The sequence below is a fragment of the Pelobates fuscus genome, chromosome 9 (genome assembly GCF_036172605.1).
Source record: "Pelobates fuscus isolate aPelFus1 chromosome 9, aPelFus1.pri, whole genome shotgun sequence".
In the NCBI taxonomy this organism is placed as follows: domain Eukaryota; kingdom Metazoa; phylum Chordata; class Amphibia; order Anura; family Pelobatidae; genus Pelobates; species Pelobates fuscus.
Window position 1 is genome coordinate 64,008,157 of NC_086325.1, and position 24,736 is coordinate 64,032,892.

General features: G+C 38.6%; 1 protein-coding gene across 1 annotated transcript in view; it reads right to left on the minus strand.

Annotated features, from left to right (window-relative positions):
* Window positions 1-365: 365 nt before the first annotated feature.
* ADGRG4 (adhesion G protein-coupled receptor G4) overlaps window positions 366-24,736 on the minus strand; it is a 146,182-nt gene continuing 121,811 nt past the window's right edge. Inside the window, exons 22-23 of the mRNA XM_063433434.1 lie at window positions 11,251-11,418; window positions 366-1,027 (exon numbers count right to left, since the gene is read on the minus strand). Of these exons, the coding sequence (XP_063289504.1) occupies window positions 930-1,027; window positions 11,251-11,418 (266 nt within the window). The 3' untranslated portion in view covers window positions 366-929. The remainder of the gene's footprint in view (window positions 1,028-11,250; window positions 11,419-24,736) is intronic.

A 24,736-nucleotide genomic window follows, 5' to 3' on the forward strand; every position in this document is an offset into this window, starting at 1 on the left:
GATATGTTGCCAGATGATGGGAAACTTGGGCAGAGTGTCTTTGGAAATCTTGCCAACCACACAGCTGCCAAATAGATTAGCAATATATTACATGGCAATGTGATTTGGCAGCAAATGAGTCAAACATTAGAAATACTGAAGAAGAAAAAAAAAACAATAAATTACACGTTTCTATTATTATTATTATTATTATTATTATATGTGGATAATACATCAGCTTAATAAAACATCTTGCAATTTTCCATATTCTTATATATAACTAAAGAAAATACATTATTTATTCAAATTAGCCTGTGACAGTCATGTCATTGAAAGAAAGGTTTGCTGGCATGGGGACCAGTATGCTTAGATATCATATTGTGTTAACGTTTTAGGGATTACAAAATGTAAGTCACAATAGTAGTTGGAGAACTGGCTCTCACGTGTCTAACTATCCAATGAATTTATTTTTTAGATGTCATTGCAAGATTTCTTTTTCCACCGGTAAAGATCTTTTGTTTTGGTTCCAGGAGGTATCACCAGAGAAAATGAAGTAGACATGACTTTCCTGAGAACAAATATTAGTTGCTATCAATAAAGCTACCCCCTGTAATTTGTCCTGTTGTTTACAGTCCTGGAGAGGATATGTGCCCCAGTGGTATTATATTGAACCAACACGCTAACAAAAAACTAGAAATTCTATGATAAAACAGGAGAGAATCAAATTCCACCTTAAGAAGCCTTCTGGGCGATATCACATTTCAATATAACATACCCATCTTCTAGTCTCTGATATCTTCTTTTGGAAAGAATGGCAGTTATCAGCCGTGTATGTGTTTCACATGGTTCCATAAGCTTTGAGAAGTCTGTACATTTTCAGGAGAATACATCTTTTACAGACAAACGTAACTATGGGCAGTATTGTGGACAAAAGTAGCAAGCAAGTTTGTTCATTTTATATCTAGAAATGTGAGGGTTTTTCTTCTCTCAGGATGTATAGTAATTTGATTTGGAGGATCCAAATGAGCTGGGTTGATGAATAGTCCACCTAAGTAAAGAATTTTTTTTTTTTACAATTATTAAGGATTCTTGTCTTCCTCAACGATTCTAAATAATTATATTGGGTTACATAATGATATATACACTGTATGAACACTTTGCTGTAACAGTAATTGAGAAAACTGATTATTCTTCAGAGAGAAAAAAAGTCAGACGAAAGGAAATATAATACAAATTAAAGGAATAATGGGGTGTCCATCGTAATAGCAAGGTACTCTCTATTTTAAACTGGATTTGAATAGCTAAAACCTTAATTGAGGAGAAAATGGTGGGTAATATTTGATGCCCATATCATTTTAATCAAAAATTGACTCGTACTGTTAACACAATGAGCCCAATCAGTGATTTTAACAAGGGCCAAATAGTGACAGGTGAAGGACTGGGTCATACCATCTCCAAAATGGCTAGTCTAGTGGGATGTTCCCAGTATGCAGTGGTTAGTACCTGCCAAAAGTGGTGCAATCTAAGGACAAACACTGAATTGGTATCTGACTGGTCTGCAGTAGCTGCAGACCAGTCAGAGTGTCCCCATGATGACCACAGTCCAACCCCAAAAGTGCCTTTAATGGATAGGTGTTAAAATAAAATGATGCGATGGAAGATGGTTGCCTGGTCTGATAAATCACTCTTTTATTTAGATCATCGCCGGGTGCAGGTGCGTCGTTTACCTGGGGAAGAGATAGCAGCAGGATGCGAAGAAAGCAGGCAGGTGGTGGCAGTGTTATGCTCTGGGCAATGTTCTGCTGGGAAACCTTAACTCCTGGCATTCATGTGGATTTTACTATGACAAGTACCACCTACCGAGGGACGTATACCCCTTCATGGCAATGGTGTTCCCTGCTGACAGTGGCCTCTTTCACAGGATACCACACCATGCCACACTACAAAAAATGTTCAGAAATGGTTTGAGGAACATGACAAAAAATTCAAGTTGTTGTCTTGGCCTCCAAATTGTCAGTATATTTATATCTGCAGACATTTTGTGTTAAGACAGAAATTAAAAGTGTATACTGCCAGTCACTCTCAGAACAGAGGTGACTCCATTTTGTATTACAAGGCTAAGACAGATACAAGATATCTCTCTATCACTCTGTTCATACAAGTCTGAACTAAGGAATGCAACTTATGTAAACAAAACCTGAGATAAGGCATGATGTCTAACAGCAAAAGGGGGATGGAATACTAACCCAGAGACAAATGTATACATAATTATATATACATATACACACTATCCACTTCTAAATTACTATTATATTAATCATATATAATTAGTATCATGTTAATATTATATACTATTCATGGATAAATATCATATTATTTACTATTGTTAGTGGAGTATAAATAATCAACACAGTTTCACACAAGAACACCAGACACCAATGACAGATAACATTAAGTAATTAATTTTACTTTCTAAAAAAAAAAAAAACTACCAGAATCTTATAAAGCTCCATTGTAAGAAAAGGGTGAAATTAAGGTTAGGAGGTGTCAATTCTAAAATTACGATCGAAATTGCCAACACTCTGTCTGGTATAAGAGTGAAAAGGCCTTTGAAATTGGCAGGAATTTAAATTTATAGTATCCATAAAGATAACCGAAAAATTACGTAAAAAGCATCACCAATTTCAGTTAACCCATTATACAAAAAGGTAAATGGATCCCCTGACAAGAAATTTTGGTGATGTGATTGCGCTACCTACTGACCAAAATCTAGATGATAGTCTGTAGGGAAGACACACCTACAGTTCCCTATTGGTCCTATCAATTAGTGACATGCAGAAAGTGTTTCCCTTTATCCCCTTAAGGACACATGACATGTGTGACATGTCATGATTCCCTTTTATTCCAGAAGTTTGGTCCTTAAGGGGTTAAAAAGTAAAGACAAAGGGAAGAGAGGGAGAAAAAAATGCAGTTCTTCACTGAGTTTGAGTGTGAAGTGAGGCCTGAAGAACAGAGAAGAAGATTAAACAGTTATATGAAGGTATTTACAGATGGGAGGAGAATAGGAAAGAGAGGGGAGGGGGACAGGGTTTGAAGGGGAGGAGGGTAGAGTAGCCATGTGTTATATACTATTGAAAAGTTTAGCAACCAAATTCTATCACCCAAAAAATTAATAACTGTCTACATGAAATATTGGTCAGAAACATTAAATGACAATAGTACAAACTGCATGCACAGAAAATTACAGTGGCAAACTACAGGTATAAATGGTAACAAATCTATTCCCAATTAACACAACTCCAGAGCTGAGAACTTTTACCTATCTCCATACAATCCTCATCATACTTGCATTCAAAATTCCTGGTACATATCTACACATCTGAGAGAAAATCTACAACATAACTGGTAATTATGCTGGTTTTATTTAATTAAATTAAATTAATAACTTTTTATTATTAGCAGGAATATATATCTGGATAAATCTTGGTCAGATTTCAATTATTAGAAATCATAATTAGCTAAAGAATATATGGTTATAGAAATTCCATTCCTGCAGGTGGAATAAAGATAACCATATATTAAAGGTAAATTTGTCAAAATGTTAGCATGCCACATTTTTATCCAGAAGTATTGACTTGTTCTGATATAATTTCTAGGCAGATGACACGCAAATCTACCTGTCCTCTACTGATCTCTCCCCGTCCCTCTTGACTAGTGTCTCTGACTGCCTCTCTGCTGTTTCTAACTGGATGGCTGCCCACTTCCTTAAACTAAACTTGACCAAAACTGAAATTCTGGTCTTTCCTCCCTCAAGTGTTGTTACTCCTGTGTCTGTCTCCCTCCAAGTCTACGGTGCTACCATCAGCTCCACCACACAGGCTTGCTGCCTAGGTATTCTCTTTGACTCCGACCTCTCCTTCAAGCCTCATGTTCAATCTATCGCCAAATCCTTTCATTTCCATCTGAAAAACATTGCGCGCCTCCGCCCCTACTTAACGCCAGATACGACTATGGTGTTGGTCCATTCCACTGTCCTTTCTCGCCTTGACTAGTGTAATCCGCTTCTCAGTGGTCTTACGTGCTCCCAACTTGCGCCGTTATAGTCCATAATGAATGCGGCAGCGAGGCTCATCTTCCAGTCCGCCCGCACCTCCCATGCCTCACCCTTCTGTTAGTCCCTACATTGGCTTCCTATAAAATATAGAGCTCAATTTAAAATTCTGGTTCTTGCTTTCAAATCTCTACATAATGCTGCTCCCACCTATCTATCCTCCCTTATACACAAGTATGTCCCATCTAGGCCCTTACGATCTGCTGAAGACTTACGTCTATCTTCCATCCGTACTCCCACCTCTGATGCTCGCCTTGAAGATTTCTCGAGGGCTGCACCATTCCTGTGGAACTCGCTTCCCTCCTCTGTTAGATGCTCACCCAGTCTCCACTCCTTCAAAAAATCATTAAAAACCCACTTCTTAAAAGCGTATCAATTAAACTGTTAATAGCTCCCAACTGATTCCTCTTCTGCAACGGTCACTAGTCTAATACTATCCTTACCTTTTTGTGTCATTTTACCCCACTCCCTCTAGCATGTAAGCTCATTGAGCAGGGCCCTCAACCCCTCTGTTGCTGCATGTGTGTCCAACTTGTCTGGTTACAACTACATGTCTGTTTGTCCACCCATTGTAAAGCGCTGCGGAATCTGACGGCGCTCTATAAATATCATAATAATATAAGATAGTGAATCTTATTTAGAAAAGTTAAAATTCGGCAAACGTAAAATCTGGTAGAATTATTTTGTATGATCCTAGGAATGGTCAAATGATCTGGTATGAACATTACTTTAATTGTAAAATTGCAATATAATAGGATATCTTGCCTATGAGGATTGTAGCCAGCAGTAGAATAGTTAATTATTGTGATTAACTGTCAGCCTAAAGTTGTTGTTTTTTTTTTTTATTGCTTTTCGCTGCACTGTTGTATTTTGTGAAGTTGGTTTCTAAACAGTGTCCTATCATAAATCTTGTAAGATTGTTGACAAACTGCATACAGCCGTTAGTTAGCTATCTTTGTTAAAAATATTGCCATATTGTATAATTATGTTATACTAATTATTCACTGATTGTCACGCATGTTACATATTATTATTTTTATTATTGTCACAATAAATTATATTTTTATAATTAATTTGTGATTACTGTGTGAAGTAAAAATCCTCTTGTGAACTTCCTCTAGGATATAAGAGAATTAAAAATCGTGAGTAATTCTCAGCTTTATATTATTATTATTATTATTCGAGGAACAGTGTTAAGATATCAATTTTGATATAATAAAAATTATTAAATACATTTTTGATAAATTTAATGAAAATATTATTTTATATTTATCACCCCATAAATATCCTCACAAAATTTCCCAGATCTCTATTTGATTAAGCATCTGTGGGAAGTCCCGGAACAACAAATCCAATCCATAATGGCAACTTGCAGGACCTTAAATTTATGCTGCTAATTTCTTGGTGCTAGATACCACAGAATATGTTTAGAGGTCCTGTTGAGTCCATGCCTCAACACATCAGAGCTGTTTTGGAAGCACGAGAGGGACTTAGATGATATTAACCCCTTAAGACCGGAGGGCGTACAATTACGTCCTTTTTTAAGCGGCTCTAAACGCCGCCGGGCGTAATTGTACGCCCTCCGTTTTTTTTTTTTTACTTACCCGGTCGCCGATGATCCCACATCGGCGATCGCGGTTGGGGGGACTCCCAGGGAGCCCCCCGCGGCACGTCTGCCCTCTTCAGCCCCCGCGGGCCATGTGAGAGTGAGGTCCTTGCGAGGACCTCACAATCACATGGCCGGGATAGCTGGCTGCAGCAATGCCAGCAGGGGGACTAACTGTAATGACAGTTAGTCCCCCTGCTGGCTGGAAATCAAATTAAAATAAATTAAATAAGTGTAAAAAAAATATATATATATATTTAGATTATATATATATATATATATATATATATATACACATACACACACACACTGACTAGGTGTATTTTACTATTAATATATATATATACATTAATATCAAATTACACATAGACTGATACTGATTACATATGTATATATATATATATATATATATATATATATATAATTATTTTTATATATATATATTTATATATAATATAAACAAATAAATCAAATAAGCTAATTGTAATTAATTAGGATACCTAATTATGTAAAAATATTACATAAATATATGTGTAGAATTAATATATATATATATATACATACATACATACATACATACATACATGTATATATACACACACACACATGTGTATATATATATATATATAGTTTTTATATATACACGTGTGTGTGTGTGTGTGTGTGTGTGTGTATATATACATGTATGTATGTGTGTATGTGTGTATATATATATATATATATATATATATATATATATATATATATATATATTAATTCTACACATATATATTTATGTAATATTTTTACATAATTAGGTATCCTAATTAATTACAATTAGCGGGACCTGCCTGACAACCCATGCTGAAAGTATAGGGAATTTAATTTGCTAGCACTATATTTAACCCTATAACTTTCCAAGACACCATAAAACCTGTACATGGGGGGTACTATTTTACTCGGGAGACTTCGCTGAACACAAATATTAGTGTTTCAAAACAGTAAAATGTATTACAACGATGATATCGCTAGTGAAAGTGACGTTTTTTGCATTTTTCACGCACAAACAGCACTTACACGGACGATATTATTGCTGCAATACTTTTTACTGTTTTGAAACACAAATATTTGTGTTCAGCAAAGTCTCCCGAGTACAACAGTACCCCTCATGTACAGGTTTTATGGTGTTTTCAAAAGTTACAGCGTCAAATATAAGGCTTGTGTTTCATTTTTTCACAATAAAATTCGCCAGATTGCTTCCGTTGCCTTTGTGACCCTATGGTAGCCCAAGAATGAAAATTACCCCTATGATGGCATACCATTTGCAATAGTAGACAACCCAAGGTATTGCAAATGGGGTATGTCCAGTCTTTTTTAGAAGCCACTTAGTCACAAACACTGGCCAAAATTGGCATTTTCTTCATTTTTCACACACAAACAAATACTAACGCTAACTTTGGCCAGTGTTTGTGACCAAATGGCTACTAAAAAAGACTGGACATACCCCATTTGCAATACCTTGGGTTGTCTACTATTGCAAATGGTATGCCATTATGGGTGTAAATTTTATTCCTGGGCTACTATACAGTCTCAAAGGCAATGTAACCAATCTGACGAATTTCAATTTCAAATGTAACGTGCTATATTTGACCCTATAACTTCCCAAAACACCATAAAACCTGTACATAGGGGGTACTGTTTTACACGTGAGACTGTGCTGAATACAAATATGTGTATTTTATTGCAGTAAAAGCAAACAATATTATGACATTGACAGTTAAAATGTCATGTAGAACTAAAAAAATAACAAAATTTCTTATTTTCTCCCATTTTTTTCATATTAAATTGTTTCATAGCTAAATATTTGATATTAAATGAAAGCCATGTTTCCCCTGAATAAAATGATATATAATAAGGGGGGGTGCATTTAATATGAAACTGGTGAATTACGGTTGGACAGACATAGCGCAAATGCCAGGTTTTGTTTTGTTCACAACTTGTACATTTGGCTCAGTCCTTAAGGGGTTAAGCAGGTGGTTTTCATGTTGTGGCTGATCAGTGTATTATCTTTTGCCAATAACTTTTTTTTTCATGGATTTTTTTTTTTTTGTTCAGATACATTATTGTAGCCATGCGAGTGGCAGCTGCACTCATATAAAGCAGTGGAGACATCACTGCCCTACTATCATCTCAGGATAGTGGGGGGGAAACCTGTTGATATTATACAAAGTTGTTTTATGGTAGGCACTGAAAACTAGGTAACAGACAGTGAATGGGTAAATGAGTGTAGATATTGTGCAGTGCTGAGGTTTATTCAATTCAACAAAAATAATTAGAGCTGACATAATAACTGAGCAAAGCAATACACTACAAAGAATTGGACTTCAACATAGAATAGAACGGTGCCAGAATGGAGGCATGACTTGTGTCACTTGTGGGTGTCCCGTATTGCCACCAAACTGACATGAAAATGTGAGAAGCAGGCAATCAGAGGTGCCCAATGCAATCAGTTCTGCTAAAGAGCTCTAATCTAGATGGAGATTCCCTTGGATAGCATTGTGCCACCACACATGTGTTGATGTACTTGGACTGCACTTTATTGGGACTTTTCTCTTCACTTTATTGGTAATGTTCGCTGGTGTCTTGGATGTATAAGTTGGAGGATTCACCGTTGCTGGTAACATTTGTCTGTCCTATATGGTGCTATTGAGGAAGTACCTTCTTTTCTTTCCAAACTTCCTCTCTCTCTGGCTCTTATGCATCCTTTTTTTGCCTTTTAGATCTGTATATGTGTGCCCTGCCCTGACTTCTACATGCTGCTGTTGTGCTAATACACTAAATTCCAGAAAAACTAAATCAGGCCAGATAGGCAAGTTCAAGACTGCCTTGATTAATCTAGGACAGTTGGGAGGAATATTTTAGGTTTTCAAAGGGACAAAAACAAAACATTTCCCCTGCATTTGTTTGTCTTTAAAATTTCCAGTCCTCCTGACTAGGGAAAAGTGTGTAATTCAATGAACAGAGAGTTGTGATACGCTGATATACAGTTTACAGCAAAACAGCTATATTAAACAAAGTTGAGTTGGAAATGTGCTACATTTTGGAACTCCATTCTTACCTTCCCTGAAATCACACCTTAAACTTATTAACATTATTGCCATCACTGCCCTTCCATGTCGCTAAAGTATGTAAGTAAGGGAGGCTGAACAATCATATTCCTTTGTACTAATTAAAAGGACACTATAGGTACCCAGACCACTTCAGCTCATTGAAGTGGTCTAGGTGTACTGTCCCAGGTCCCTTAACCCTGCAAAGGTAATTATTGCTGTTTTTAAGAAACTGCAATAATTAACTTGGTGGGTTAACTCCACCTCTAGTGGCTGTCTACGTATGGTCGCCTAACTGACTCTGGAAGTCCTCATGCCTCTGTAAAGGGGACAAATACACAGTCCATTAGTACTGCATTTTATGGAAGGGAATGGGGACACTTAAAATGTCTCATATCTTTCTCTTTTAATCTTAGAGGGGCAAGAGACCCCTTATTTGAAAAAGGCTTATCTCTTTTGAACAAGTGGCCATGTGTCTCTTTAACTGTAGGTTACCACCATGGAGAAAATGTATTTATAATTTGTAAGGGGAACTCACAGAAATAGCACTGATAACATTGTTTAAATTAAGTGAAGGCAAACGCTTAAAAATGCTTCAGCACATGGATGTGAAATGAAGTAGCAGCTAAGGGGTTAAAGTAAAATGAGCTGGAGATATTGTGGGGGGAGGGGTGGTAGGGGCAGACACAAGTGGGGAACAGGAGGGAGAGGAAGACACAATACTGGATGCAAGAGAGTAACCGGGAAAGTCAAAAATGTATTTAGAATCATACCTTCCAACTACATATACTAACACAAAATTCGAGACTCTGTGCAAAGTGGCCTGTTTTATTTTTAATTTTTAAACTTCTTGGGAGCTGAGAGCATCCAACAGACACATTCTCTCTGGATGCCAAATACCCCAGGTCCATATGTTCACCATGGTTGCTCTAATCCTAAAAAATACAAGAAATCAGGCCACCTTTGCTGTTGCTGCTATAGTAAATCAGAAATGAATATAGCTGCATTTTATTCCAACATTCTCGGGGAAAAGCCTGAAAACAAAGGAATCTATACAATGAGATTATCCATATGTTAAAGAAATCTGTTCAGCTTATTGCTCAAATATTTAAATATTCGGTTGCTAGGAGATTAAGATTTTTTAGTGTAAGTACTAGAAGAAAGCATTGCATATGGCAGAATAATGCGTTACATGCGTTTTAGTTAATTATGTAAGCACACTATTTCAGCATTATACAACAGCTTGTTGCAAGCAGTTTCTGACAGCTTTAGAATGTGAGGCATATTTATTCTTTATGTACTGTTCTCCTTACAATTAGAGCCTGTTCCTTGCAACAGGTTCTGATGGAACTTGTATTGATCATTAGCTCACTTCTTAGTATCTTGTAACTTGTAACTGCTACATTTTGCCAAAAACACTACAGCTATTAGTCAAATCCACTCACACAAATTAGTCACATGGTGAATTTAGGATTTCCATTGTCCATAGCTTCCTGCTGTGGAGGGACATATGGAATAAATTCAGCAGTACCGTATAAAGTTATCCGAGCATTGTGATTGACCAAGTCATTTCCTCGTGTGTGCACCAGCTGCAGATCGTGGGGATTGACAGAAAATGCAAAAACTTCAAATGTGCTTATCTCTTTTATATTTATACTTGTAATCTATTAACTTTTCATGCATTTAATAGGTTACAGCTATTTAGCAAGGTATGGGTAAGCTCCGGCCTGGAGTTTACTTTCAAAATGCATGACATTTTCTAAGGGAAAACATTAATATATAAATGATGATATACTGCACATTGTACATTCTTTTAACATCACCTTCTTATACATTTGGTTGGTAAAGCTGAGTTCTTGTTATATGTCAGCAATAAGCCCTGAGCCCTAAGATGGTCATCTCCTGTCTCTCATAGCTGATTTGGAGAATGCTTTGCAGTCCAGCTATTTTGCCCCAAAAATTTAGATTCACATCAAGTTCCTTACAATTCAATGTCATACCATGCAGGCCTTTTGTGAGGTTTTAGGAAGACCTCGAAAAAAAATCAACAGGGAAGAATGCATGGAACCATAATTTTACATATACAACTTGTTTTCATGAAGCTACCTAAGATGTAGTATGTAGAAACATATTTGAAAACTCAATGCTCCGATGACCCCTTGGAAAAAAAGAAGAAAAGCAGCCAGTACACACACTATTGCTGTATTCATCAGTTGGAGGATGAATGACCTTGTTCCTGCAATCTAGTACTAAACAGTTGTCCATAAAAAAGGTCCAGTTGGATGTTTTTTGGACTACACGTTGAAGTTGGTCAAGTTTTACATGATATTTATTTCCCGATGTTTTGCTTAAAATACATCCATGGGGATTTTTTATATATTTTTTTTAAATGCCCCACATTTTTTGCTGGGTTTAGGGTTAGGTCTTATGCTATTACTGAAAGATATTATTAATTTCATCATCCTTACCGTCTGAATAACTCCTTCCTGGGTAGTCAACGCTATAGAATCCCGAAAGGCTGGAAGCGTTTGAAGTAGAAGCTGTTTCATTGGACCTGGTTGATTGGAAAGAATCTGACGGTGATGTTCGAATGCGGCTGTTTTGTCTTGCTTCTGCATTGCTCAACCTGCTCCAATCTGAAATGTAAGAGAAGTGTTGACAGCAGCACTTCATATTACAGTACTATTAATTAGCAATAATATTGTGTGCAATGACAATCTCGTGTTAAAAATATTCCTGATAAATCTTTGCAATAAATATAGTTTACTGGTAATTTTGTTATTCTGAATCATTCACCTTGCAATTGTTTCATATTTAAAATAATTAATTATTCAAAAGACAACGGTATCTTGCTGTACTGTAGCAGCTTCCTAATAAACATTGTTCTTGGGAACATCTTTTATTTATTAGAGGACCCTATACGCCACTTGTACATTTGCTATTCCCTTTTTGTGTATTTTTAGTTTTTAATTTATCGTTTGTTTATTGTAACTTTGTCAAGAGTATGGTAGGTTTAACATTTAACTCCTTCCCTCTCGACCCCATGCAAAGCAGTGAAAAAAAGAATTCATATACTGGAGGTCCATAGGTAAGAGAGGGTGCATATACAGGCTATATGGCTCAGAATGTGCTGGCTGCTTTATGGCCATGAAGAGTTGGAAGGACAGCTCTAAGAACAATGTATGCCTTTTTTGCCGGCATAAATTGCCAAGTATAATACAGATACCTGGTTTAGCCAGATGTCTATGAAGTCCTTAAATGGGTAAATCAGATGTTTATTTTTATATTTCAGTGGTGCTTGTGACATTTTGCATTCTTGTAACAATCAACAAGTTCATTACAAGCATATGCCTGAAGTTTTATTTATGTAATTTTGTTACATATGCTGTGTGTCTGTGACAAATTATGCATTGCTGCTTCTAGAGGTTAAAAGTTCCACAATTACATTTTATGCCGATTTGTGGTCTTCATTTATTAAAGGAAGAAAAAATGTATTTCTAATGCTATAATGTTCCTCAGCCATAAGGCTATTGTCCACCTTCCCCCCTCCTCCCATCCCTAAAGGGCTTTTAACTCCTTTTAACATATCTCGGCTCTGGCTCTGTCTCCACTTCTTCGGCAATGGGGAAAAAAAACAATACAAAACAAAAGCACTGTGCGTCCTCATGCACAGCATGAAGACGTCCGGCATCGTTTCACAGAGATAAGCTCTGTGTAGATGCAGGAAGCACCTTGTGGCTGTCTAAGAGACAGCCACTAGAGGCGGTCTTAACCCTGCAATATAAACATGTCTTCAGAAGATTACAAATGTATTCTTTAATTTAAATTACATTTACAAGAATTAGTATTTATTGTATAAAAATTTAGCTTCCATTTTGTATAATGAAATGGACACATTAATCCTATTTGTTCTGGGTGGTTTTTTTTTTCTAGAATGTTTGCGTTTCTGTTTTTTACATATATACATTTCTCTTTTTATTTGTATTTTTATAGTCTACTGGGTAGTATTGGGTCTAATGCAGAGCTCATATGTCTTAAAGGTTACCTGCCATGACACCGATAAAAACAAATTAAGTTTAAAGAGCAGAAAAAAAGTATTTCTACATTGTTCTAACATAAATGCAAGCATATCTATAGATTTTATCTTAAAGCTCTTTAAAAATTTGGTCCCGGTGATTTTTGGAGGGGCGTGACGAGGGAGATGTGAGCGTGCACGCACCGTAAGGAGGAGCTTGTGGGGGGACGCGAGGCTGGAAGAGAGGATGCCACGAGGAAATGGCGTCCGGGCTTAACAAATGGATTTGGACCGACTTATTCCGATATGTAAGCTGAATTTGTACGCTGAACTTACTTAGAGCTGCAAGGCGTTATTTGGGACTGTTCTCTGTGCTGGCAGGGTCGAACTACAAATACGCAAGTATTCTAAAGTCTGTTCGAATTATATGGGGGCACATAAGTAAAGTGTGACCTCTTAACAGTGACTCAGATGGCGATTGGTATTTATTTTTTCTTCCTCCTGAATACAACCTGCTTGAGCTAGGGAACTGCTCGCTCAGCAGTGACTCAGATGCTGTTAAATATTTTTTTTTCTTTTTTTTTTTTTTTTCTGGAACCGGTTTGATTTTGCGAATTGCTAGCTTTCACAAAAGGTTGCAATAATATTACTCCGATATAATATTCAGATAAATACGCAAAACTGAATAACGAATTATATGGGGGCACATAAGGAAAGTGTGACCACTTAACAGTGACTTAGATGGCGATTGGTATTTATATTTTTTTCCTCCTGAATACAACCTGCTTGAGCTAGGGAACTGCTCGCTCAGCAGTGACTCAGAAGTTGTCAAATACTTATTTTTCTTTTTTTTTTGGAATCGGTTTGATTTTGCGAACTGCTAGCTTTCATAAAAGGTTGCAATAATATTATTCTGACATAATATTCAGACAAACACGCAAAACTGAATAACAAGCTGAATAACAAGGCTTGAGAAGCAAAGGCTCATAATATCCGGACGTCCCACGACATATAAGTGATAATTTAATATATGCCTGTCTGAATGGAGGCACAAATGGGGTTTGTTTAGCAGTGTATAAATATCTAAATTATATCGGTGGGCTGAAAAGGTCCATCACAGAAATTGCAAAAGTAACAAGCTATAAATCCAGACTGGGCTAAAAAAAAAAAAAAAAAAAAAAGAGAGAGACCATTTGAAGTCGGTGAATTGAAGGAGATAAGAGATCTTTCCTCTCTATGGATCATCAGGACCATTTGTATGGGGACATCTTATGGTTCTTAACAGAATAATAATTTTAAAATAACTACAATCTTCAGCGGAAGGAAGAGAGGGGAAGAGAGGAAGGAAAATAAGAAAGGGAAGGAAGAGACACAATAAAAAGTCAACAAAAATAAGAGTTATAAGAAAAATAAGGGGCTCTATCTCTTGGGGTCTAATATCTGCAGAAAAAGAAATAAAGGGAAAGGATAAAGAAAGAGAAAAGGAAAGAAGAAAAAGGGGAAAAGAAAGGAAAAATGGAAGGAAAAACATAAGAGATAAGGAAATAGTAAAGAAGAAAATGGCTATGCCAAGGATACAAAAAAAAAACCAAGGAGACCAAAAAAGAAAAAGTAAATGAAAAATTACCAACAAACTTTTTTTCTCCTCAAAACAAACAAGGAGGAGAAATGTCCTTTTCAGATGAATCCATACCTGAAGATAAAAGAAGCTCCATGACTAACTTTCAAGACTTTATAAAAATGAGTCTAGACAGTCAAACTGAAATCTTTAAAAAGGAGCTGGAGAACAGCACGATCCAAATGACAAAGAGTATGGAAGAAATTAATAAAAGGATAACTAAAGTAGAAGAAATGCAAGAACAAGTAACCAACTATTGTAAAACAATTAAAGAGGAACAAAACAAGATGAAATTGGAATTGGAGACAATGGAAGATCGATTAAATACGCTGGAAGAAAAAGCGAGAGCTAAAAACATCAGGATAAAGAATATTCCAGAAATAATTACCCAGGATAAAATAAAAGCCTATCTAAATGACCTGTTCCTAACTCTGAATTTGCAAGATAAAGATCTGGTTACAAGTATGGAAAATATATACAGAATTAAAAAACCGCAAGAAATTCAAAACACTGTCCCTAGAGACTTGATAGTCTCTTTCCATTCAATGACCTTCAAGCAACAACTAATGCAAGCTTTGCGAAATAAAAACTTCCCAGAAGACGACAAATTTAAGGACATTCAAATTTATCAAGATCTCTCTAAAGCTGTAAGATTGGAGAGAAAGAAATACTTTGACGCGCTGAAACCACTCAAAGAAAGAAAAATAGCTTACAGATGGGGACCAGGCAAAGCCATCACAATAAATTGGAATGATAAGAAGAAAGTTTTTTTAAACCCAAAAGAATTACAAGAATGGACGAATTATTCCTTGAGATAAGAGTCTAAAGAGGGGGGAGAGAGGGGGTGGAAGAAAAGGGTTTATTATTAATATTTATATATATATATATGTATAATTTTTTTATTTTATTTTTTTTTTCTCTCTCTCTCTGCTTAGCAGAGAGGAGTAGAAAATTTAATATGATGGGCAATCGGAAGATGAATATTTAATACAATTGGTTGGTGGGCATACGATAAAACGATTTGGGAAATGGTAAAGTTATTATTTTGGTGATAAATACACGTCACGAATATGGTAATTTATGAACAGGGGGTGGTAGGAAAGTAATATTAATAAATAGGATGTAACCTAATGTTATAAATGAGTAAAAGTAGGAAACCCACTTAGAACAAATAGAAGGGAGATAAGATTTCCGAGTGGATCGACATAAATGGTATATATGTTTGCTGATTTAGAATGGTGGGTATAATCAAGCACTTAGAAGTAGTAGGATTAAAAGGTTAATTAAAGAAATTGATTAGAAAATAGGTGAATATTAATATTGGAAAATGGTTGATATCTTTGGAAAGGAAAGTAAAGTGGCTATTATATGGTTAAATACAGCACGACACATTTAAGCTTGAACAAAGGGAGTCAAATAACAGATAATGAGGGCTAAGAGGAGGAAAATGTAATTCATCACAATAATAATGAGACACTGAACATGGTTAAACCCAAATGAAAATAATATATGGAGATAAGATATTACTGATTTATTATATTTTGTTTAATTAAGCACCAAGGGGCAAATAGAGTAAAAGGTTAATAATAGAACGTGTTTAGAACACTGAGGAATATTTATTTTTGGCAAAGCTTCTTTTTAAAAGCAGGTGATGTTTGGAATTTATAATGTTATCATTGCACAATAGACTTAAGAAAGAACATTACGATGGGTTGATCCATAAGATAAATTAATTAAAATAAGTAAAGTGTTTTTTTTTGGTTTTTTTTTTCTCCTTTCTACGTTCCCTCCCTCCTTCCGGTTTTCCTTCTCCCGGGCTTCCTTTTCCCCCTTAGGTAAAAATGTACTATGGAGAGACGAGGGGATAGGGGGGAAGACAGGGGGAGGACGGCAGGGAGCAGGGAACAGATAATAATAACCTCAGCCTCGTAGGTCCCCCTTACGGGCTACCACTTTAGGGTCTGACTAAGACCTTAGCCCTAGACATCTCATGAGAGATTTTCTAGGCTTACAGACTGAAGAGACGGTTGTATTTATACTGTCATATCAGCAGTGGCGTACACATGACCCATGGGGCCCCGGTGCGAAAATTGATCCGTGGGCCCCCCCCTCGCGCTTACTCTGCGCGGGCCGGGGCAGCAACACATGGCGGCGGGCACCTGGTCGCAGGGGTTGCGACCGCGGTATGTACGCCACTGCATGCAGATGCACACACACTTAACCCCTTAAGGACACATGACGTGTGTGACATGTCATAATTCCCTTTTATTCCAGAAGCTTGGTCCTTAAGGGGTTAAAGGACCACTACAGACACCCAGATCACATCAGCTCAATGAAGTGGTCTGGGTGTCAGGTCCCTCTAGTTTTAACCCTGCAGCTGAAAGCATAGCAGTTTCAGAGAAACTGTTATGTTTCACTGAGGGTTAATCCAGCCTCTAGTGGCTGTCTCACTGACAGCCGCTAGAGGCGCTTCCGCCATTTTAAGACACTGAACGTCCATAGGAAAGCATTGAGTAATGCTTTCCTATGGGCGGTTTGAATGCGTGCGCGGCTCTTGCCGTGCATGCGCATTCGGAGCTGAGAGGCGGAGGGATCCCCAGCGCCATGGGAGTCCGGCGCTGGAGAAAGGTAAGTGCTGAAGACACACACACACTCTCACGAACAAATGCATACACACTAGCTAACAGACACACACATTTACTGACAAAGACACACTCAGCAGCAGACATACATACTCACTTACAAAACATACACTCTCACTGACAAACACACACACTCACTAACAGACATCAAACAGACTCACTAACACACACACACTCAGTAACAGACACACACAGTAACACACTCACTAGCAGACACACACTCTAACACAAACACCAACACACACACCAACACACACACCAACACACACACTAACACACACTAACACACACACTAACACACACACACACTAACGCTCACACACTAACACTCACACACACACTAACACACACACACACACACACACACACTCTCACACACACACACACACTAACACTCACACACTAACACTCACACACACTTACACATGTTTTTTTTTTAATTTAATCCCCCCAGCCTCCTTACCTTTTGGAGTGCTGAGGGGATTCCCTGGGGTCCAGTGGTGCTGCTGGGCTCCTGGGGGGGCCGGTCACCGCCGGCCGCCGGGTGTAAGCAGGGCCAGCCTCGGGGGGCCCGGAGGTGGCCGGCTCCTGGGCCCCCCAGGAGAAGAGGCTGGCCCAGAGCGTACATACCGGGTCGCAGGGGCGGCCGGGCCCCCTGGTGGGCCGGGCCCGGTCGCAGCCGCGACCCCTGCGACCCTGGTATGTACGCCACTGCATATCAGCTTGTAAGAATGAGTGTGTATGGGTTTCTCTGTATTATGAGAACTCAGATGTGTGTGAATGAAGTGGGTAGGATGACAGCTCAGAAAGGAGTTACTTGATAAAGGAAAACAATATGAAGTGTATTTCACTTAATGTACAGGGGCTTAACACCCCTTATAAAAGAATTATGATGAAGGAACTACTCAAGAAAAAACAAATAGACCTGGCGATGTTGCAAGAGACACATTGGAACACAGAAGATAGGAGATGGGCATATGAAGGATATGAGATAATTTCACAAGCGTCCTTAAAAAAAAGAAAAGAGGAGTGGCTATAATCTTATCGAAAAAAATTAATAAAGAAATAATATATGAGGAAATAGATATAGAAGGAAGATTTCAAATATTAATATGTAAGCTAGATGAGAAAATATACACTCTGGTCAATGTATATCTCCCGAATATACTCCCAACTAAATACTTTAAAATGATAATGGGAAAAGTTGATAAGATCAAAGTGGGACTTTTGGTAGTCTCGGGAGATTTTAATTGTATAATGGATCCTGTCCTAGATAAAAAAATCAGAGATAGTAAACCAATATCCAAGCATCTGAACAATCAAGCCAGAATACTTAGAAATATATTATTAGAACATAACCTATTAGATATATGGAGAGTATATAATCCAGAAGAAAGGGAATATACACATACATCAAAAGTTCATTCTTCTCTTGCAAGAATAGATTTAATCCTGGGAGAAGCAAATCTAGTAGAACAAATAATAAACATAAGGATATAAGAAAACATATGGTCAGATCATAGCTACATGGTCTTCAATATAAAAACAGAAATCAAAAAAAGATCTAACACGACATGGCGGCTAGATGACTACATTTTGAATAACAAAAATGATCAAGAACAAATAAGACAACTAATCACACTGTATTTTAGAGAGAATTGTTCAGAAGAACTCTCAGCAGCCACAATATGGTGTGCTTTCAAAGCGGTCGTTCGGGGGTACTTGATTAAGCTAAAAAATAAGATCCAGAGCAGGGCCGGACTGGGAGAAAAATTCGGCCCGGGCATTTTTTTATCACAGCGGCCCACTGAGAAGGGGGCGGGGCAGAGAGGGTGTGTTTCGTCATCACCAATGACAAACACGCCCCCTCTCAAAGTGAGCATGTTGGTTCAATACTCTTCCAGGGCAGACCATGCGCAGAGCTCTGCTAAAGAGCTCTAGCATGAGAAAAAAGCCCTGTATTTGTTCTGCACAGCGCAAGCAAATTTAATAACATGCTTGCACTGTGTTTCCTTGCAATTTGTCTCTGGTGTCTCTATAAATGGATACCAGGAGACAAAAGGGCCAGGAAAGAGTATTGTGCATGTGTTTGGAGCCTGCTTGTGGTATTGCGTGTGTGTAGAGTGAGCTGATTGTGGTGTGGTATTGTTTAACAAGGTCGGTTTTAGTAGTGTTGTGTATTTGGTGTAATGTAATGCATATATGGCTAGGGGCTGTAGAGAATGTGTGTATAGGGGATGTAGTAAGTGTGTGTGTATATAGGTGATGTAGTGTTTGTAGGGGTTGTAGAGAGTGTGTGTTTTAGGGTGTAGTATGTGTTTGTTTACAATGAATCTAGTGTGTTTATAAGGGATCCAGAGTGTGTATTTTAGGAATGAAGTGTGTGTGTGTAGATGGCGCAGTGTGTGTGTATACAGGAGTCTAGTGTGTGTTTGAAGGACCCAGAATGTGTAGGAGATCTAGTGAGTGTGTGTATATAAGGATTCAGAGTGTATAAATGGATCTAGTGTGCGTTTATAATCCAGAGTTGGGTAAGGGATCTAGTGTGTGTCTGGGACGTAATGTGTTTAGGAGTGCAGTATGTGTGTGTGTGTGTGTGTATATATATATTCAGAAGTATTGTGTGTGTGGTGCAGTGGGTGTCTGTGAGGGATGTAGTGTGTATGTGAAGGGTGCAGTATGTGTGTGCGATGAATGCTGTGTTTGAGGGGTGCTGTGTGTGATGTGTGTGTGGGTGCTGTGTGTGAGGGTGCTGTTTATGATGTGTGTGATGGGTGCTGTGTATGATGTGTGTGATGGGTGCTGTGTATGATGTGTGTAAGGGTGCTGGGTGTGAGAGTACTGTGTGTGACGGGTGTGAGGGTGCTGTGTGTGCTGGGTGTGAGGGTGCTGTGTGTGATGGGTGTGAGAGTGCTGTGTGTGATGGGTGTGAGAGTGCTGTGTGTGATGGGTGTGAGAGTGCTGTGTGTGATGGGTGTGAGAGTGCTGGGTGTGATAGTGCTGGGTGTGAGAGTGATGGGTGTGAGAGTGATGGGTGTGAGAGTGATGGGTGTGAGAGTGCTATGTGTGATGGGGTGAGAGAGTGCTGTGTGTGATGGGGTGAGAGAGTGCTGTGTGTGATGGGGTATGAGAGTGCTGTGTGTGATGGGGTATGAGAGTGCTGTGTGTGATGGGTGTGAGAGTGCTGTGTGTGATGGGTGTGAGAGTGCTGTGTGTGATGGGTGTGAGAGTGCTATGTGTGATGGGTGTGAGAGTGCTGTGTGTGAGAGTGCTGTGTGTGAGAGTGCTGTGTGTGAGAGTGCTGTGTGTGAGAGTGCTGTGTGCGATGGGGTGTGAGAGTGCTGTGTGTGATGGGTGTGAGAGTGCTGTGTGTGATGGGGTGAGAGAGTGCTGTGTGTGATGGGGTGAGAGAGTGCTGTGTGTGATGGGGTATTAGAGTGCTGTGTGTGATGGGTGTGAGAGTGCTGGGTGTGATAGTGCTGGGTGTGAGAGTGATGGGTGTGAGAGTGATGGGTGTGAGAGTGCTATGTGTGATGGGGTGAGAGAGTGCTGTGTGTGATGGGGTGAGAGAGTGCTGTGTGTGATGGGGTATGAGAGTGCTGTGTGTGATGGGGTATGAGAGTGCTGTGTGTGATGGGTGTGAGAGTGCTGTGTGTGATGGGTGTGAGTGTGCTGTGTGTGATGGGTGTGAGAGTGCTATGTGTGATGGGTGTGAGAGTGCTGTGTGTGAGAGTGCTGTGTGTGAGAGTGCTGTGTGTGAGAGTGCTGTGTGTGAGAGTGCTGTGTGCGATGGGGTGTGAGAGTGCTGTGTGTGATGGGTGTGAGAGTGCTGTGTGTGATGGGGTGAGAGAGTGCTGTGTGTGATGGGGTGAGAGAGTGCTGTGTGTGATGGGGTATTAGAGTGCTGTGTGTGATGGGGTATTAGAGTGCTGTGTGTGATGGGGTATTAGAGTGCTGTGTGTGCTGGGTGTGAGAGTGCTGGGTGTGAGAGCGCTGGGTGTGAGAGCGCTGGGTGTGAGTGCGCTGGGTGTGAGTGCGCTGGGTGTGAGTGCGCTGGGTGTGAGTGCGCTGGGTGTGAGTGCGCTGGGTTGAGACTGATGTGTGTGAATATTAGAAGGGATTTTGCGTGTGTGTGTTTGGGGGGTTAGAAAATAAAAATAATAGTTATAATGTTATAGTAGCAGTTATAATGTCCCCCCCCTCCCTTCTTACCTTTAGCCTGGGAGGGGGGGGGACCGGCATATCTTGGAGGGGGGGACCGGCGCTCGCACACCATCCCTGGTGGTCCAGTGGGTGAGTGAACTCCAGCCTGCGAGGCTAGAGTTCACGCTCGCGAGATCCGGTCGTTGCCATGGCAACGCGCCGGATCTCGCGAGAGGAACCCAGCGGAGCTGCAAGATAGAGCTCCGCCGGGTCCTCTCCCTCCCTCCCCAGCCGCAGATCTATTCAAGTGGGCCGGTGAGGGAGATCTTTGATCTCCCCACCGGCCCTTCATGGCACACAGCGGGCCGGCGCTCGGATAGTGCCGGCTCTGCATAGACCGGCAGGGGAGATCCTGGGACTTCCCCTGCCGGCCTCGGCCCATGGCCACCGCGGCCCACCGGGCATTTGCCCGGTGTGCCCGATGGCCAGTCCGGGCCTGATCCAGAGAGAAAAAGGTCTGAGTAGGGAAAGACTTTATATTGAATATTACCAATTAGCAAGGAAAAATACAACTGTATTAAACACAGAGTCATCTAAACAACTATCAGAGCTTAGAATGAAGATAGAAAAAATAGAAAGGGAAAGAATAGAAAAAAAATTAGATCGGATGAAAGCAAACTTCTATTATGAAAATAATAAGATCAATAAATGGCTTACTAGAAAATTGAAAAAAACAGAAGGAAAAAACAGGATACATAGTATTAAGAAGGAACATATTCTATTAAAGAAACCAGAAGATATAGCAAAGGCTTTTCAAATATATTACGAAGAATTGTATAATATTCCAAATCAACCAAAAGATCAAATAATAAATGATTATCTGAAGGAAATATGTTTCCCCAAGATTGCAGAAGACCAAAAAGGAAAGCTCAACGCTCCCTTGCAAGAAATAGAATTTCGTACAGCTATAAAAAAATTACTGAGCTATAAAACTCCTGGTCCGGATGGTCTGACTAATAGATTTTATAAAATCTATGGAGATATTTTGGTGGAACATTTGGCCAAAACATATAATGAAATAACAATGAATGGCAGGGGCCCAAAAGAACTTTTACAAGCCAATATAATTCCTATTTTTAAAAAGGACAAAGATCCCCTAGAATTAAAAAACTATCGTCCCATTTCTCTTATCAATGTGGATTCTAAATTATTTTCTTCTATATTGGCAGAAAGGCTGAAAGGGATAGTAGGAGATCTAGTACACAGTGATCAGATAGGATTTGTCCCCACAAGACAGGTGAGCACTAACATAAGGAGAATGATCGATGTCCTGGATTGGAGTGATGGCTCAGGGATTCCCCTCCTGACCCTGTCATTGGATGCAGAAAAGGCCTTTGACAGGGTCGGGTGGGGATTTATGATGGGGGTGTTGAAGGCAATGGGAATAGATGGCTGGATGCTTTCAGCAATTGGTTCTATTTATCAAAACCCGATGGCAAGAGTGGTAGGAATGGATTTGTGTTCAGAGTGGTTTCATGGTACTCGTCAAGGGTGCCCATTGTCACCCATTTTATATATATTGTCTATGGAAGCATTGGCGATTAGAATAAGAAATAACCCCAATATTCGGGGGGTCCCTTCTCTAGATAGAGAACTGAAAATCAGTATGTACGCCGATGATACCATTTTGACCCTTACAGACCCAGCCGAGTCAATTGAGAACCTGATGAAAGAGATAGAACAGTATAGTACAGTCTCGAATTATAAGATAAATATAGAAAAAACGTTAGTGATGTTCAAAAATTGCAATAAAAACTGGAAAGATGAATTTCTTAAGATCTATGGCTTTTCAGATGCTAACGGCAGCTTTGAATATCTAGGCATACTTATATCAGATGATATTGACAAAATAGTGGAGATTAATTATAAGAAGCTACTGAAGTCCACTGGAATAACATTAAAAAAATGGAATTGTCTATTCTTTAGTTGGTTGGGAAGGATAAATATAATCAATTCGTATATAATTCCTAGATGGACCTACTTTTTTAGAATGGTTCCTTTAAAAATTCCCTTACCCTGGATTGAGATTGTACAAAGGTTAATTAAAAACTTTATTTGGAAGGGGAAAAGACCGCGGATTAGCCTAGATCAATTAACTAATACAATTGGACAGGGAGGGGTAAATTTCCCAGACATGATAAATCATTACGAAGCCACTATTGTATATCATACCCAGTTATTGACAAAAATAGATTCTCGAAAATTGGCTTGGTATTGTTTAGAGACCCAAACATTGAATGGGATAAAACTAACAAGGGCTATTTGGCAACCAAAAAAGCATGGAGAAGTAATTGGTAATAAAATCCTTTCCCATCTATTAAATGAATGGTTTTTGATTAAAAAAAAACTAAAAATTTTGGGAAATCTATATGGGTTTATGGAGATAGGTTTATTAGAGGTTTTCATAAATGACTTAAAAATTGACTCTTGGAGGGGAAGGAACATCCTAATACTAGAAGACATATTATTGAGAGATAAAATGAAAGATTTCCTAACCTTGTCAGAAGTATTTGGTCTCCCCCAAACGGAGATTTTTCGATATCTAAGGATAAAATCATGTCTGGGGAAGAACCTTGCAAGTAGTAATAATAATAGGAATAGTCTTATAATACAGATTTTTGGAAATGAAAATCCAAACAAAAATATGGCTAAATGCTATGCTTTGATAAGATCCTCCCCTAAAATTAATTCATCTAAACAGATAAAGAGCTGGGAACAAGAATGCAATCTATAAATAGACTTACTAGAATGGGGCAATATGTTGACACAAGTCAAAAAAAATATTCATAATACGATTCTATTTGAGACACACTATAAAATCTGCTATCGGTGGTATTTGGTACCAAGTAGATTAAACAGAATCGATCAAAGGGAGTCCAGCCAATGTTGGAGATGTGGATCAGCAGTTGGTAGCTTTATACATATATGGTGGAACTGCAAAATAATACAAAAAATTTGGGTGGAAGTCTTTAGAAAATTATATATTTGGGATACAATCTGGATAGAACAATCCCCAATCACTGCTCTACTTCACTTCCACTGGCCGGACCTATGTTTATACCAACAATATTTAGTGAACCATGCTTTTGTAGCAGTTAAAATACTAATAGCCAGAAAATGGAAAAATCCCACAACAATTGAGTATAAAAACTGGGAAAACCAATTGGTTTTACAGCTTAAAAACGAGAAAACACTATTTAGAACTAAGGAGAATGTACGAAAATATGAAATGAGTAAAAAATGTCTACAGCTGTTAGAAAGGAATCAGTAGCTCCCAAAGACCCTAATTTAGGGCTTCATCATATCGAATTGATATATACATAATCATATTCAAAGCAACTCAACTAGGCTGTTACCTTATCCCACTATGTCTTGTGTGTGTATATGTGTGAGGTTTTAGTATGTACAAATGAGAATCTGTAAAATGGAAGAATTATATATGTGTATATTTTCTATATATATATTAACATTTTTTA